The following is an 18,480-nucleotide window of genomic DNA, read 5'->3' on the forward strand; positions in this document are numbered from 1 at the left end:
AAAATCAATATAAATTGCATACAAAAAATATATTTAAATTATCCATATTACAAAAATATAAAATTATTCTGGCATACTCTTTTTTTTTTTGACAAAATGCTTTTTATAAATTGCATCAACCAAAATTACAACTTAATTTCAATAGGAACAAAACTCCCATCGAAAAAAACACAGTCAGGATTAAACAAATAAACGAGCTAAGCAAATAGTCGCTTATGTTTTCAGACTGTTTAACATAATGAATCTCACGATTCTTTGAATGAAAAAAGATTAAAATGGCTTCCTGATCGATCATACATGCATCAATTCTGGAACTAGTAATATCACAAATGACTTTCACATACGCACCACCTGTAGCCCAATGTTCAGAAGCACTCAAGCTATCTACATGCCAAAAACCAGCTATAGACAAGCCGAGAGTGAAGGATCTCAAAAGATGAACACATTTTAGTTGTGAAAAGTAAGCTCTTGTAATAATCGGCACCAACCCAAATTTAATGCACGGAAAACAGATCTCCCACAAAATCACATAAATCATTTTCAAAGTAGCCAGATTAACCCAAGCATGACTAAACAAAAACATAACAAACACTCCAAAAGGAGAGACAGATACACACTCCAAGAGGAGAGACACACAAATACCCAAAAAAATTGGGTTTTATTGAAAAGAAATAAACGAGAGTAAAAAATGAAGGGATTGGGGCTTTCCACTGGAGAAACCCAGTAGAAGCCCCTCGATTTACTTGAAAATTGACAAAACCCTAGGAGAAGGGATAGAGGAGGGAGGCGGCTTTAGTTTAAGTGTTGAAATTGCTTTTAGTTTTTTATTCTGGCATACTCTTAATTACAACCTAAAAGAATTATATCCTAGATTAGTTAAAAATTAATTAGAATATTTCAGTTTTTTTTGTGCTTCCAAAATTACTAATCTAATTCAATCTCTTTTAAACTTTCCTCGTAAACAACCGGTATAGGTTCATAGGAGAGAGAAGAATACTAGGATGAAGTCGGAGTTGCAGATGATATGTATACATGTTGATTAATATAATATTTCAATAAAATCTGAATGCAGCTAGTTTAATTACTGTATAAAAAAAGAGTCAAATTGGAGGTCAACTGCTTTCCCGTCAAATATATTTTCTGATTTAACGATAGTATCATTACTTACAACTAGAATGATGCAAATAATTCCCTGATAACTTGAGTCATTTTTTTGATATAAGTCTTCACTTTAGTGACTACTTTAATAAGTCAAAAAAAAACATAAATAGGCCAAATGGCACACTCATGACTCACTACTTCCGAGCCATATAACTTGTAAAGCTTTGTAGCACTAATATAAAAACCTCATAGAAATATATTAACTTGTAATTTTTTATTCTATTGAGGCCTAGATTACAAATTTTTGAGATCCACGGCATCAACCGGTAACCGTATCTGGAAACAAGGAAACAACGATTTAACCTTGCTAATAAAAAAAAGTGCAGGACATGCAATCAATAAGGCAGCTCAGTCTACTAATGATTCACACAAATATTGTATATGGTCCTTCCTAATACATAATTATCCGATAATGACTTCCATAGTATTAGCTTCTGCTCTTCTACATCGTACAGTGCTTCCAAGAACATGCTATACTCGGAGTCTACACCTGTCCATGATCAACAAAAAGAAAATGAATTTAGAAAAATTTGGCCCCTCGGCCCTGCTTTTGGAAGCACAAAGCTTGTAGACAAAGATGTATAAATATTTACGGGTCACTAGAAGGACCTACTCTACCTAAAGTAAGACATTGGACATGGTACCTATATGGCCTTTTTCCTGAACAAAACAGTTGCCCAGAAGAAAATAACAAGTCCAGGTGCTGCAGAAAATTTACTCCCAACTATTATTTTCTCAGAGTGCATATATATATATATATATATGGGAATGATCAAATACAAACTAAAATTAAAATAAAAACTAGGAACCAATCTAAACCATTAGATCTACCTAATCTAATGGTCCCCCCTAAATCACCCACACCCAATTCCAGCTTTTCCCCTCCATTTTTAATTTTATTTTTCCCGTCAAACCGTAATTTTTTTTTAAAATCCGATTTCACTGTATTTTTCTACATCTCTCAACAATCGATTTGCATATCATATATGTTATATTTCAAATTAATTTTTTAAAAAATATTATTTGGTTTCTAGTTTCTATTCTAAATTGGTTTCTATTAGAGTAGCCCCTATATATATATATATAGTACATCACTCACAAATGTTGGAATCAATGAATGCGACTCCTCACATCAACTTCCGATGTTAAATGGTGGTATTGATTCACTTTCCTCAGCTTTTTGAGGTAATAACAAGCAATCCCAGACAACCAATAAGTATATACTGCACAGATAGATAGTGAGCACAGATGGATAGTGAGACAATATTAAATCTTGAAAAATATATGAAAAAATGTTCCTGGAATCCTGGTACATTGGGTTTCTCAATCTTAATTAACTTATTTTTTGAATAATTAGACTTATATGTCTTACAAATGAGAATATTTTCTAACAAATCTCAGGTTAAGAGAGAATCGAATATATAAGAAGCAAGTAATTTTTCTGATACGAATATGAAGCAAGAAAAGTCTTAATAAGTATGGATTGAACTATTGAGTGAGCAAACCTTTATAATAAGCTTTTCAGTCATAATTATTGTAACCCATCCAACGTAAGGTAAGAACCTGCAATAGGGAAACCAAAACTTAGCAAGGAAAATCTTAGTGTACACACCAAACAAAGTATTGTTTTCTCTGCCATTGCATCTTGTGTTTCTAAAAATGGTGACACGTGCAACGAATAGAAAAAGAGACGGAAACATTCAATTATATCCATCATGATTATGGTCGCATTTTGATGAAAATATAGTGTGGGTCATGTTTCCAATAATAGTCAATTACTATTTGAATCCATAAAAATATTTAAACCATTATAACTTTCTTCTAGCAGTATCGGATCTATTTTTTTTGTATCAGTAAACGTTTAGAATCCTTCGCATTATCTACGGGTTAAATATCAAAGTGATCACTCAACTGAAAGTCATATATCAGTTTAATCATTAAACTTAACGGGGTATCATTTGAATCACTAAAGTCATAATAAATATCAAACATGTACCTCTAAATAGAACTAAAAATTATTTTTATAAATTTATATACATTTTCCTTGAATCGTACTACAACCAAATAGAAATCTATGAATTCTAGTATTTTAGATAATATAGTAAGATTTTTAAAATTTTATCTACTATTTATTTTTAATTTTGTAGTTTTTTTTATTTAAATAAAATAATTAGTAGATTAATTTTTAAAAATCTTACTCTATCATCTAAAATACTAGATTTCTCGAGCACATATTTTGAGTTATCTATTTGATATTTATTATGCCTTTAGTGATTTAAATGATACCTGTTAAGACCGATGATTAAACTGATATATGGTCTTCAGTTGTGTGACCACTTTGATATTTAACCCCATTACCTATAGCTCACTACATTACGCCAGTCACTTCCATGATATTTCATTACGATATAAAGTATACTATTTCACCACTGATGTAGAAAAAAAATTGTGTTCGGGTTTCAAACTAACTTTATAGTTCCACAAACTGGACGTCACAAACCTAATATGTTTCATGGCAGATACAGACCGGAAAACTAGTCGAAAACCATCAGTTCGACCAACTTTCTGTTCCACAGTTCATTTATGTATTTACACTTTTTTTTTGTTATCAATTTCTAATCATGTGTTCCAAAACACTTAAAAGAAAACTGCAACTTTTTACAATACTACACGGTACACACTACATAGAAGCCTAAGGGAATCTCAGTGCTACTGCCAAAAGGCTATTAACTGTAAGATTAGATACCAAAATTATTGGGCTGTTAGATCTACTTCCCAAGATTTAAAAATTATATATCATTTTATTTGTAATAAAGAAAAGTTCTATATTTCTATTATATATTGAAACCGAGATATTGAAAAAATGGGAGTCGGGCGTACTACTTATATTTTGATACTTGCAAATAATTCTTATAATTTTGCAACTTAACCTTAACTTTTTAAAAACAACAATTCTAATCAAAACATACATTCTAAAACTCTTGATTAACATGCCTAATTATGTTAAGACATATCCAAATTATATTTTGATTTGAACACATATATGTTTTTGTCGAGGATAGCAACCCAACAATGTATGTTTATGACTATTTTCGATATTTTCTAAATATAAGTGCAATAAAACAGTAAATAGTAACTAAATAATAGAGATAAATGTTAAAATAAGTAAGATAACAGAGACTTCAGAGAAAGAGAAGAGTTTAGAGGTAGAGAAGATAGAGAAATAGAAGAGAGAGAGAGAAAGAGATAACTTGGAGAGGAAGATAGACTAGAGAGAGAGACAAATTAGAGAGAGAAAGGAATATAGAGAAGTTGGGGGAATGAATTCCATTTTCTTATAATGCATAATAATCAAAGTACAACTGCCGCAACTATATATAGCACTAATGCTACTTTACTACTTATCCTAACTCCCCATAATAGCCTTCTACTAATAATACTGATAGTACTGCTATTACATCATTTATTTAGTTATTTCTATGGTCTTAACATTCCTTCCTTCTTCAAGCAACAACAACATGTCCTCATGTGTCTGAAGGAAATCTAGGAAAATGCAGCTTATCAGGTCTTCATCTTCCCATGTGGCTTCATCCACACTACAACCTTTCCATTGTATCAAGACATGATAGACTACCTTGTGATCCCTTATAATACTCCTCTGGTCCAGTTTCCTCAGGGGGATGATGTCAAAATACCCTTATCTGTGACTTGGGGTAGCTACTGTTGTACCCTGGATTGCCCTATAGATTTCTTGAGCTGTGATACATGGAATACGGGATGTATTCTTGAGGTTTCAGGTAGGGTTATAAGGCCACTTGTCCAAGTTTTTCCAACACTCCAAAGAACTTTGTTGATAGCTTCAAGTTCTTTCTTAATGCTACAGTGGACTACCTATATGTTGTAGCTTTTGGAATACCCAGTCCCCAACTGCAAATTCTCTCTCCTCTCTCAGACCTTTTGTTGTCAGCATAGCTCTTCATTCTTCTTTGAGATGCCTCCAGTCTTTATTTAAAAACCTCCCATTGCTGCTGTCTCTCTTCTAACATACTTTCCACAATATGAAGGTTAGTGTGAAGCCTGGAGCTCAAACCCAGATTCCTAGGTTTAACCCCATACACCACTTAATAAAGAGTGGAGTACAAGGTGGTACTATAACACCACTCTGCTGCAGTCAACCATGAAGCCCAGTTTCTTGTATTCTAAAAAGTCATACTTCTTAAGAACTGTTCCAGGCACTGATTGACCCTTTCAGTGCTCCCATCAAATTGGGGGTGATATAAAGAGCTCATATTTAGCCTTGTTCTTGAGATTTTAAACATAGTTTTCCAGATTTCACTAAGGAATAAATTGTCTATATCACTGAGGATGGACTTAGGAAGCCCATGAAGCTTGTATATATAGTCAAAAAATGTGTGAGCTAGTCCCTTGGCAGTAATTGGGTGTGACAAAGCAAAGAAATGGTTGTATCTACTGAATCTATCTATAATTACCTAGAATACCTCAAACCCTTTAGATTTTGGCAAACCTGTAACGAAGTCCATCAGTCCATAGCTATGCCCTTCCAAGGTTCATGAGGTACCTTTAAGGGTTGTAACAACAGCTCTCGACTTTTCACATGTTACCCCTTTACTTGCTCCCCCTTTACTTGCTGGCACACATTGCATTCCCTTACCCCACTTACTAATATCTTGCCTTATGGTAGTCCATTAGAAGTATTCATTGATTCTTTTGAATGTAAATGCCCCTGGACCTTAACCATGAAGTTCCTCAAACACATGTTTCCTTAGGTCTTCATTTCTGCCACGGACCCATTTGCCTCTAAATTGTAACAATCCTTGATGCAAGTAGTATTCTTGTGGACCATTTTGCCCTATAGAAGATGCAGAAATAAGCTCCTTGATTTCTTGATCTTTATTGTAGCTTCATACAATTTGCTCCATCTACATAGGAACTGCAGTTGACAATTAAGCACAAGACACTTCCTCTTCAGCCTTTGCTTTGTTATTTAGTTTAATTGGTTCCCCATTCCAATCAAACTGTAATCAAACAGCCAGACCTTACTACTGAGCTCCTGTCCTTCCCATGACCTCTGAAATCATCACATATGGTGTTGCTGGTAATCTGGGCTCCCTTGGCCAAGATGATGGTTATAGGAGCCTTTTCCTGCAACTTCAACCCTAATGCCAGCCCCAACTCTAATTGCAGCAAATTGAGAGTACTTCCACTGTCAATGAGGATTTTTATATTCTGATTACAAGCACTTCATTCAAAAGCCAAAGGAGAAGCATGTGGTGGTTTTGTGAACCCCAAGGCTGTCAATATTATGCCCTTGTTCCTGCCAGTCATTATTGTCTTCTCCAGGCACTTCATCAAACTGAGGTTCTCCTTCATATTCCACAGGTTCATCTTCTTCGATCATTGAGAAATTTTGGGGCTTTTTACGCTCATGCCCCCTTTACAAACTTCTCATCACAATAAAAACAAATCCCCTTTTGCCTCTTTTCTTCTCTTTAAGTGTAAGCCAAGGGTTCAGGCTTGGTTTGTAAGATTTCACCAGTCTTTGTATTTGTGAGCATTGGTACCTAAGAATTGGTGGCATTAGTTGGTACACCCGAGTTCTTAACATGAAAAAAAGGGGAATAATTGGGTTTTCCTTGGTTTCCAGTGCTTTAGTTCTTCTTTCCTCTAACATTGATGGTCTATTCATAAAACCTTGCTAGCCTTAATCTCTGCCCCAAACTGGAGGGTTCTAAGAGTCTGATCATGCTCCTCATTTTTAAATTCAACCCTGCAATGAAGTTTTCAAGGAAATACTCATTGGTGAGGCCTGGAATATTTATCAACAGTTGTCCCCTGATCTTCTCAAATTCATCATCGTAAGTCTCACCAGTCGTTGATTGCTGCAATCTTTTGAATCTGTCAAAAATCATTTCCGACTCAAGCTCTCCAAACCCGGAAATGAAGGTTGTTAGAACTTTTAGCAAGTCACTCCATCATGCCCTATCATGAAGGACTTGTACCACCCCAGTTAGGTGCATAGCAGCTATGGCTGGTCTCCTTTTATCATTCACTTCATAAATTGAGAAGTACTCTTCAAAATCTCTCAACCATTTAAGGGTGTCACTGCCTTCCTTATAAACTGGAAAACTCAACTTTAGGGGCTTTAGACTTTGCATCTCACCCCTTTTTTCTAGCCCATTCTGCATCATCTCCTTTCTGGCAGCATGTGAAGGATCCTGAGAACTCCCTTCTGTTGACTCCCCGGAGGAGAATCATCATCTTCATCCACAGAATCAGCCCACTCCTTAGTCTTATTAGTGGATCGGAAATCCATTCCTGAGATTAACATCTCTAGGGTTTGCTGCAACATGTACCCACCTTATGACCTATAATGTCTTGTTGCATCATTCTCAAGGCCCCAAACTGTGAGTTCTCAGCCTGATGGGTGCTATCCACTACTATCTTCTCAACATTTCTAGAAAACTCAACAAAATTCACCTTGACCAGTCAACCAAACCCAATAGACACAACAACTCACTACCAATTCTGTAAATAACTCTATCAACCTACTCTCTTGCAAATACTCAATTTAACAGCAATAAACAACTTAATACTTCTTAAACAAGGTAATAACAACGAAAATTATACTAATAATCAACAGATCTACGGTAAGAGTTTGCAGATCGAGCTTACCCAGTATTTTTGTCAAACATTTGGTGAGCAATTCTGAAAGTCGGCAATCTCAATTGCGGTTTTAACCCTTGCAACACCGTTTGACTCGCCTTCACTCACACAACAAATTTGAAGCTATGGCTAATCGAATAATCATCTCTGATACCAAATATGTCAGGAATATTAACCCAACAATGTAGGTTCCAGACTATTTTTAAAATTTTCTGAATTAAAGTGCCATAAATTAGTAAATAGTAACGAGATAATAGAGATAAAGGCTCAGATAAGTAAGCTAACAGAGAATTAAGAGAAAAAGAAGAGATCAAAGGTAGAGAAATATAAGAGAGAAAGATAACTTGAAGAGGAAGATAGACTAGAGACAGAGAAAGAAAGGGAGAGAAGTTGGTGGAATGAATTCCAATTTATTATAAGGTTCCCGGTCCCTGGCAACTGTTTGTTGGGGACGGTTTTCGCAACAAACGATTTTCCAGCCATTGGATGGACCATTCAACGGCCCTAATTTAAAAAAATTCCCCCCCCCAGACTACGGTGTAATACCGCATTACCTGTCTTTTTACTTCAACCCTAACTCATTTCAATGTTTACACACGCGTATGCACAGCTCACCATCATCCTCTTATCACTCTAACTCATCTTCTTCTTACCCATCTCAATCTCTCTATTTTCACTGTCGACCACACACACACACAACAAACACACACACACAAGCAATGCAATACACACCACCACAATCTCCCTGATTCCCTGATTCCCGTACTGCGGTATTACATACCGCTTAATACCGCAGTACCTGTCTTTTTACTTCAACCTCAACAACGCAGTACCTGTTTTTTTAACTCCAACCCTTACTCATTTCGATGTTTACACACGCGTATGCAAGGCTCACCATCATCCTCTTATCACTCTAACCCATCTTCCTCTTACCCATCTCAATCTCTTTATTTTCGCTGTCGACCACAAACACACAAGCGATGCAATACACACCACCGCAATCTCCCTGATTCCCCTTTCTTTCCCTCGAAACACACCACCACCGCCACCAGTTTCTGCCTCCGACTGGTGGTGGTCTCCACCTTATTCTCACCCCCCAAATATTCAATTACAAAACTGCAGTACAACCCTCTTTTCCCTTATTCTATTTTATATTTACCACAATAAAGTTCCCAAGTTTACTAAACTAATTTCAATTGGGTTCAACTACACGAATTGTGATTGCTAGTCTTATTTTAAAAATATTTTTGCAGCCAATACTGTATTACTTCATGATTCCCTCATCCCGAGAATCTAATTTAATGTACAAAGAAAGCATATTATCTTGAAGTCCAGGAATGGTTATTGTGCAATGAAATACGGGGGTTAAAGAAAAAAGGCAGGTACTGCGGTATAATACCACAATACGGGGGGAGGGTTAAAAATGTAATTTGAGCATACTGCATTATTATACCGCAGTACGGGGGGATTTTTTTAAATCAGGGTCGTTGGATGGACCATCCAACGGCTGTGAAACCGTTTGTTACGTAAACCCCTGACAAACGGTTGCTAGTGACCGGGAGCCTATTATAAGGGACCGAGAGCCTTTTTATAATGCATAATATTAAAAGTACAACTTCCACAATCATATATAGTACTGTTACTCAACTACTTATCCAAACTCCCCATAATACCCTTCTACTTATAGTACTGCTATTACATCATTTATTTAGTTATTATTATGATCTTGACAGTTATTTATTTCAAATATATATTTTAATGGGTTTAACTGTTTAAAAAACTATATAGAATTAAAACAAATATAACTCTTCAAAATTTGAATCATCATTGTAAAAAAAATGTAAATATAAAATAAAATATTGATATAATAATATACTAAATTTCAAAATCACCCGTACATCGCACGGGATATAGGCTTGTACTATAACCTAGCTATTTATTAATATTTATAATTTTTCCGTTTGCGAAAGACATATATAACTTTAATTGTATAGGATAATATATTATTGTTAAAAAATATAATGTAGTCCAAATATAGATTCAAACAAAAAAAATAGTATATTTGAAAATGCCTAATTTTATTTAACAAGTTTTGACAAATTAATATATCTATACTTTAATAAACGCGCATAAAATTCAACTTTAAAATACTATATTCAAATTTACATGTTAAATAAAAATATAATAATCCACGAGGTGCATGGGAATACGTGATATAAGTTAGTATTAAATAATAAGTGTTACAAAATCAAGCAGGGAACATAGCAGTTTAATATTATCATATGGTAGAATCTGTAAAATGCTTCACAACATTGCCAATACATCAGCTACCAGGGAATATAAAGGTTTGTTGCAAAAATATATACCCCACAGCTCTGCCCATGATGTGATGTCTCTGAAGCCAGAGCTGGCCAGGAGGATATAAAATTCTGTCATCTTTTTCATTGTTATCTCCTGACAAAGCAAGAACATATATCAAATTATGGTAATGATTTTGCAAATTACCAATTCAAAATAGTAGGATTTTACTAGTGAGTTACTATAGTCAGAGGGACATAAATCGCATGAATAGTAACATTTGAACACTTCTGCAAAACAAAATCAAATGGAACTAACAAGCAATTTTTCTAGCAAAAACTGCACCAACAATCATTTCGTTCAGTTTGGAAGCATTAACAGCTGAACTGTAACGAAAGACTTGAATTAACATGAGACAACTATTCTTACTATTACTTTCCATTACATAATCAGGTAAGTTCATCATCAACAACTAGTAACCAAATGTCTACATTAATACAACCAAAAAAAGAAAATTAAAGAGAGAGAATTATGCAATATTTATACAAAATACCATCCTGGCACCTTTTGTAATTACATACTCTTCTCCACCATCTTGCCGTTTGTGAACCTGCAACAGAAAACATTTGAGACAATTTACAGGTTATAAATTTAACATGAAAGGGATAACTAAAAGCTACTAAAGCATTGGACGGAAAAAACATTGAATACTTTAGTTTATACACTTGAGGAAACATATATACACAATGCTTCTGAAAAAGGATTACACGACATGAAAGTACAAAGATAAACATGTCTGAGAACCAACAAAATTATTGCTATAATCTACTATATACACCAGTGGCTAAGCCAACACCTGCATGATATTAACCAAATATTAAATGAAGATTAATCAAAATCAGCACTAAATGGAGTAATTTTCTGCTCATGATAAATAAAGATACAGAATTTAATCGAGACTAACTCTGACCAATCACAGTATAAGGACTTGCATTACACAAAATAAATTTACCTTAATGACACGATGAACAATTGGAATTCCCCGGCCTTGAACAATAAAAGGACAGTTAATAATGTAATGATTGTAAAAAAGAAGGTTGAATGTATAAACAATGCATCAATCAAAACAATGTATCGACTTATCAAATATGCCATTAATTTGTAAATAAGCATACTACGGCTTTAATTAGTAGCCCAAGGTATTCGGTTATACTAAGAATTCAAGAGGCAAGTGATGGCGGTATCAGCAATGTTTACTTAGTTCCCTGCTTCCGTTTGTACCACTTGGTTACTCACGTAGACGTCAAAGATCAACTCCTTTACTAGAAGTTGCTAGACTCTCTTACTTCCAAAAAGTCTTGGAATTGGGCACTCCAAAAAATAAAGATTCTAGGGTATCCCCTTATCTTTCTCTAGACATAAAAAAAGTACGTATACCCACCACTGAGGAAATTGGGCACCACCGTGAAAAACTTGCAATTGATGATCTTCTACGATTATTTATTTATTTTTAGTGGGAGGGGCGAGCATATTAACCAATTAAATTTTACTTTAGGTTCCCTTTATAAAGAATATTCCTTTAAGTAATTATAGCTTCGTTTCAAAAGTACATACTGAGTTTTAAAATATGTCTATCACAAATGACAAATTTAACGAAGCAAAGGTAAACAAAAATCTTACTTTTAGTTTGAAAACAACAATTTCACCTGCGTGAATGGGTTCTTCGCTTATTGACAAGAAAAGGATATCTCCCTAATTACAAAAAAAAAAACAATAGAGATCAATCAACTCATCACATTAAACGACATCAATGCAATAATTGCTACTAACGGCATGTTCTTATTATTCGTAGCTTCTTTAGCAACAATATAAGACATTCCTCAATAAAATAAAGATTGTATTTTGTATTCAATCGTTGTAGCCGACAGCTAGTGTTCTTTCTCTATTTAATTCTTGAGTACTTAAATGATACATTTGATATGAACTGATGAGTAATAATAGACCATGCCCATAATTTCATTAGCATTTGAATAATAAGAAGCCTTCCTTTCATATCATAGAATCCAATTAGTCACAAATGTTAAATTATTGTAATTGTTCTCCGCGCAGTTAAATATACACCCAACTATTGTAATTGACTCCAGATTACAGTTAAATTGCAACATTTCTTAAACAATTAGGTTAGATTTCTAATAAAGAGAGAAAATGGATCCACACCAATGTATGGTTCTTTATTTAATGAAGGCAAAGTCATGGAGAACATTACTCAGCTTTAAATCCTGAAGTTTATGAATACAAATTTGGGTTAAGTATCAATGTGGTTACTGATCAGAAAGCCACGCATCAATTCCTCCAATCTTCTTTTCGGGTGCTCCATTAATCCTGAAGTCAGTTTGAAATTGTTGACCTGACAGAAAGCGCTTTGACTTTGACATGGACTAAGAATACATTTGACGTGTCGGTACACCTAGACTTTTTTCCCACCTCATCGTCTGTCAACAAGTATACTCTTATGCAGCCATGTATATATATCCGTTATAGTTTATAGGTCTTAAGGTTTTTTAAATGAAAATTATAATTTATATATTTTCTCTAAAGATTCTATCAATTGAGATTGCATGCAAACTCGTATACACATGTACTACAAAAACCCAGGTCCGAAATCTCAAGGGCTTCATCTTTCGAGGAATTTGATAATGGGCCATTTGACTGTAATCAAAGAGTTCAAATTCGCACTTCATTTACATGGACCGAGGAGTTTGGAATCTTGAATTTGGAGAAGAGATGAGGAGAAAAGCAACTTCTTTTGTGTATATTTAGGGTTTACTTACCTTTTCATATGTAATCAGCAGGTCGGATCATTGGATCGGATAAAGCCCAACAGAAATGTCTTAAACTTATCTTTATATTTTAATTTTTGTGGTTCTTAAGATGTCCGAGCCGACCGACTTAGTGCATATTCACAAGGAGACATTGATGTTTCAGGCCTCTTACAGTACATATCACACCACCAAATGGACGCCTTGACAACCTTGGCGCAAGGACATCAATTCAACTCTCATCCGACAATGCCAAAATCATTTTCTGGAAACAGCCTCTCAAACTCTTTTGACTCTTTTGAATAGGGGTAGGGCGTACATTCTAGCGTCCTCACACCTTGCTCCTTAAGCAGCATAAGTGAATACATCCATTTTCCCATTTTCCCCTATTAAAATATTAAACTAAATATGTATTCGATAATTTCTTCATTCCATCCCAAGAAGTAGTGCATCACTGTTAACTTTGGGAGACTTCATTTCACTCAGCATTCCCCATTTAAAACTTCTCTTCATTTTTTTTATATACTTTCAATCTTACCTTCAGTCTTGGGATGCTCAATATTTTATTTTTTTTGCTAATTGATAACACACGCACACACCAGGGATCGAACTCCTGACCTCCCGCAAGGGGGTACAAGAGCTCAACCACTGCACCAACACTTCGTTGGCGGGATGCTCAGTATTTAAGTTCACAGTATCAAAATCCTTCGTATTTGAGTCCATGTTATAATCAGGGGTAATCCACATTATCACTTCTACACTATACTAAAGTAGAGTACAACTATGCTAAGTGTCACTCTCTACTTAAATGAGGACACTTGGCATTCTCTCCTTTAAAGGATATTCTCCTTTTATTATTCATAATTTTTGTTTCCATTAATTCTCTCCTACTCATTTCTTCCTCCATTTATATTTTCACTAATTCTCCATTAATCCTCCCTCCCTATTTCCTATTTCTCTAAGTTCAATAATTTTCTCTTCTCAAAATATATTAATTTTCTTACTTAAATAATTAAATTACTCATCAATTAAATATATTAATTTTCTTAAAAAATATTTTTCTTCTTTCCCCTGATTTTCTTTTCTTTTTTTCTCTACTATCACTAATCATTTAATTTCACAATTTCTTATATTTCATCAATAATATTTATCAATATACTTAATTTATTTAAAATTTATATTGTCAAAATATATTTATTACAATTTTTAATAAGTCTATATACTATTTATTTATGTATCATAATTATTAAATATTTAGGATTTTCATTAAATTTATCTAAACAAAGCTTAAATATGTCAATAATACTATTAAATTAATTAAATCAACATAAAATATATTATTTCATGCGTCTGAATTTTATGTAAATAAGTTTTTATGTTTATTTAAATAAAATAAATATATAATAGCCGGGAAATTGTCCGGGACCTAATCTAGTTAATCACTACTCACAAACCCTGAAATCTAATTCATTAAAATTAGGTTTTTCAGGAGTTTGTGCTATGTCATTCCAAAAATAAAGTATTATATGAATTACATAGTTTTATTTTGCCATGCGGTTTATGCAAACCCACTGACAGTGCTATCATCATAAACAACTGCAATCCCTTTTCTAAAAGTTTGTCCATAAAACAAACAATACATATTGAGTCACATGTACACTTGTCAGCAAACTCCTCCAAATCACGAAAAGGAAAAAATTAGAATTAAACTCGGGTATTACTTATACTACACCAACAATGTATCTCAGATGTGGATATGGTGGTGAAGAAACAGTAACAGATGTAGACATACTTTAAAACAAAGAAGAAAACCCCCAAGCCTAAGTCAAGTTATATGTATATAAGTTCATACTACAAAATTATACCACAACTCCACATTATATTTAGAGTGAGAAAAATCACTGTCCAATTCCTAGTATTGAGAGCTTAGATCGAATAAATTTAGAGGTCACAAACCTCAATTGAAAACTCCAGGATCCACCGGCCCCCCCGGGCCAAAAAAATTTTCCATTCTCTCTCCATGCTATCTGAATTGCATTTAGGGCTTCTAATTTCTTTTCGATCTCTTGATGGCAGAAGCCATCCAATTCTTTTTATACACACATGTTTACATGTTTCTGACTTAGTGTCCAGCTATGTTACCATATTTGTTTTTTCCAGAGCCGAAGTATGAGGTTGTTAGTCAAAACTTTTTATATTAAGCCTATAAACTTCAAAATAACGGCATATCATTACTTTTAACAAGAGTCATGCAACCAAGCTCAAAGAAGAGTGAAGGAATTGATACATGACCTTCAGTTAAGTGATCACATTGATGATTAATCCAATAAAAATTAAGGAACTTGAGGTCTCAAAAAATGAAGATGTCACTCGACTCTCAAAATATTTAAGAAACACTTAAAGACAGGAATGCCGAAGTCGTGGATACGAATTCTAATATAGCTTTATCAATAGTTAATAGATCCCCTTAAAAGAGTCCCGACAAAGAGACAAAAGGTTTGCTTTTAGATTTTAAAGTTGTTGACAAATCAACCTCTGAAAGAATCTATGATGCAAAACATTAAATGATGCAATGGAGTTTCCTCACAAATCACTTCAAGGAGCTGAAAAAGAGGACAAAGTCGGCTACAGTTAGTCCTACAAATGTGGTCAAACCACTTTAATTTTGCCCCTCTTACTTTTACCAAAATAGATATGGCTCCTAAACTTTTCCAGGAGACGTCATTTGGTATTCTATATCTAATATAATGTGACCACAAGTCTCCACTTGTGATGTCAGATCCTCACTCATAAACATTAGGTATAAAGAAGCCATTGATCATAACTTTGTGGTAAAAATACTAACTTAAAATATTTGAATAAATTTTGACAAAGTTCTTTTCACTTAATTTTTGTGCTTGGTAGAAATGCGGAAAGAGACAAAAATCGAGCCTCAATATATATAGTTATTGCATGTAGAAAGGAAACCCCTAATATAAGTATATTAGTTCTAATAAATTATTCGATTACCTATTGGTAATTCCAAAGTCAAATTAGATAACCTATCTAGAGAGAGAATATGAAAGAGTTCACCAGGAAAAAGATACATTTGTACGAGGTATAGAACAATTTCCAACTCTCCACCCTTGACCTTTTCATAAAGCTTTCAGATATGCCATTGGTAAAATAAAAAATTGTTACACCTTTGTGGAGGTACAGCCACGTCTTTTCAAAGATTATTATGAATATATAGACAAAACGTATCAGATAGTTTTTAAGAACAAGAATGACTGAATTTTTAGACATTCCTCTAACATTAAAATCCGGGGCCGCTTGCTATGTTCAACACAAGCACAAAAAGATATGCTATGACCATAAATAGTCCAGTGACTATGAAAAGTCAAAGAATGACTTACTCGCTGAAAGGCAGGTTACATGCTTTCCAAAAGTACAACAACTACAGGAGATTCACTTCCCGTTATGCACATCAATGCTTTCCATATTACCAATGCAGATGTAACGACCAAACCTTAATCAAAAACAGGGGCAAGATGAAGGAGTACTAATTTTCTACAGAACTAGTCCCCACCAAGGCAAATAAGCAGCATAACAAAATACCGCAAATGCATTAATAGGTAATGCCTATTAAATTAGAAAAGCTCATTAAGAAAGATATTGGTAATTAAGTTATAAATCTACCAGTTAGTGTAACTCATAGTTAGTACATTCTCTGTTCGCTATCTGAATACAAATACGGTAAAGAGGATTGTTAGCTCTCTGGTAGAAGTACAGAGAAGTATCTACATTCGGGTACTATAGGGCGGATTTGCACAGCTTAGAAAACGATCATGCAAGTTGTAGAAACTGTCTTAACAAAGTTATTATTGAATTCACCAACTGAAAGTCATAACTATTGAACAATATAACCCGGCTACAATATCTTCTAAGCGCCTTTTTAACAGACCAACAGACCAAGCGTAAACCATAACCCACTTTTTAAGCCCTTGAAAGTCAATTCAATGTGTGTGGGTGTTAAGGTTAAATATAATCAATTAAGAGTCCAACAAAACATCCTATTAACGAGTAAAGCACCAGATGTTGACGCAACTGCGTAATTCTACTCAGCTCTATTTTGAACACTGCTGCATTACCATATACTAAAGTTATGGCCCCATCAAACAGATAATCCTACTCGAGTAACAGTTTAGAAAAAAATCCGTGACCCTAGGTGTACTCTGTATTCAAACAACAATTCGAACTTGCCTACTCCACTATAGTTCCAAACAAGAAACAATAATGTTTATTTAATAGTCAAATTACAGCATCTTAATTCAAAAATCAATATATCAACATACATTTCTGGCAAATTTCAACAAATTATCCTGCCAAAATCGCCTACTAGTGTACATTCATAAGTTTAATTAATCAATTAATCAAGTTGAACAGAACACAAAACAAGAAGAAAAGTTAAAAGAGAATACCTAGTGTAATGGCCTGAGAAAATGTCTGTCTCATCATCGGAAGAGACTAGAAAGAAGCTGCGGTCTCTCCCCATCAATCTCATTTGACACGCATCACTGGGGCTGCAAAGAATACCTGTAACCTGGACCGGGTCTACTTGTCCAAGACCTGGACCGTACCCGACATACTTGTCCGGTATAATTCAAAAAATCTGGTTTTCGGTCCGGTCCAGACTTGAATGGACCTGAATTCATATATATAATTGTTTTATCTTCAGGCTCCGTTTGGAGTGCCGTTGAAAACTATTCTACTGTGAGAAAAAATGCTGGTGAAAAAAGTGTAGTCAGAAAAATTAAATGACTGTTTGGTAATTTTTTTTAATTTATGCATATTTTGAGATATAATATATAAAAATAATATTTTTGAGAAGGTTTGAAGGTGAAACTGACAGCTTCTTCTTGCAAAAGCTGAAAACAGTTTTTTTTCAAAAGTACTGGGGACATGTTTTTGCTAATAGCAGCTTTTAGACCAAAAGCGAGTTTTCAGACAGCAGTTTTTAGAATTTACCAAACACTTTCTGACAATTTTTCAGCAAAAAGCTGATGTAGCTGTCTGCAATACCAAACGGGACCTGAGTTTATGTCTTATAAGATCATATATAATTATTAAATATTCACCCATATCATATTTTATTGATCCAAGTTAATAGATTATGAATTTATATAATAAAATAGATCGATACTACACTTTAAATTACTAAATTTCGTACTTCATGTAATAAAATATTGATATTCATACTTTTAAGATTTTATATTTACTTTTAAAATAATAAAATATGTACTTACTTCTAAATTTTTATTGACGTACCAAGTAACAAAATTTTTAATGTATATAAATTTGGAAAAAAATAAAAAAAATATATAAATAATTTTTTTATATAAATATTAATTAAACCGGTCCAAACCGGTCCGGTCCGGTCCGGGTCCGGGTCCAAACCGGTTCGGTCCTTAATTCTGAAAAAATCCGGTCTTCGGTATGGCCCGGGTCGGTCCGGTCCGGTTTTTGACCTTTGTGCAGC

General features: G+C 34.0%; 1 protein-coding gene across 10 annotated transcripts; it reads right to left on the reverse strand.

The window, feature by feature from the left end:
* Positions 1–1,356: 1,356 nt before the first annotated feature.
* On the reverse strand, positions 1,357–17,618 carry LOC141684204 (uncharacterized). 10 transcript variants are annotated; one of them, XR_012560583.1, is made up of 10 exons: positions 17,423–17,618; positions 16,358–16,470; positions 11,824–11,895; positions 11,156–11,190; positions 10,708–10,753; positions 10,212–10,299; positions 7,855–7,992; positions 2,667–2,724; positions 1,806–1,864; positions 1,515–1,651 (listed from the first exon to the last, which is right to left on the reverse strand). XR_012560583.1 is itself a non-coding variant. In XM_074489062.1 (7 exons), the coding sequence occupies exons 1-7, from the start codon at positions 17,457–17,459 to the stop codon at positions 1,518–1,520; spliced, it is 483 nt and encodes a 160-aa protein (XP_074345163.1). In that variant the 5' UTR covers positions 17,460–17,618; the 3' UTR covers positions 1,357–1,517. The 10 variants fall into 10 exon arrangements, 5 of the variants coding, with proteins under 5 accessions (XP_074345163.1, XP_074345165.1, XP_074345162.1 ...); XR_012560582.1 differs by lacking the exons at positions 7,855–7,992; positions 11,824–11,895; positions 16,358–16,470 and adding an exon at positions 2,261–2,384; XM_074489062.1 differs by lacking the exons at positions 7,855–7,992; positions 11,824–11,895; positions 16,358–16,470 and having other exon boundaries at positions 1,357–1,651; positions 1,780–1,864.
* Between the last annotated feature and the right edge of the window lie 862 nt (positions 17,619–18,480).

This window comes from Apium graveolens, chromosome 9, assembly GCF_009905375.1.
Source record: "Apium graveolens cultivar Ventura chromosome 9, ASM990537v1, whole genome shotgun sequence".
NCBI lineage: Eukaryota > Viridiplantae > Streptophyta > Magnoliopsida > Apiales > Apiaceae > Apium > Apium graveolens.

Excerpts from the sequence above, each read along its gene's own strand:
- LOC141684204 (XM_074489061.1), bottom strand. The coding sequence starts at position 10,937 with ATGTTTATCTTTGTACTTTCATGTCGTGTAATCCTTTTTCAGAAGCAT. Across the intron at positions 10,300-10,696 it reads TTACAAAAGGTGCCAGGATG|GAGATAACAATGAAAAAGAT; the intron begins GTATTTTGTATA and ends TTGCTTTGTCAG. Across the intron at positions 1,865-2,666 it reads CTGAAAAGCTTATTATAAAG|CACCTGGACTTGTTATTTTC; the intron begins GTTTGCTCACTC and ends AATTTTCTGCAG.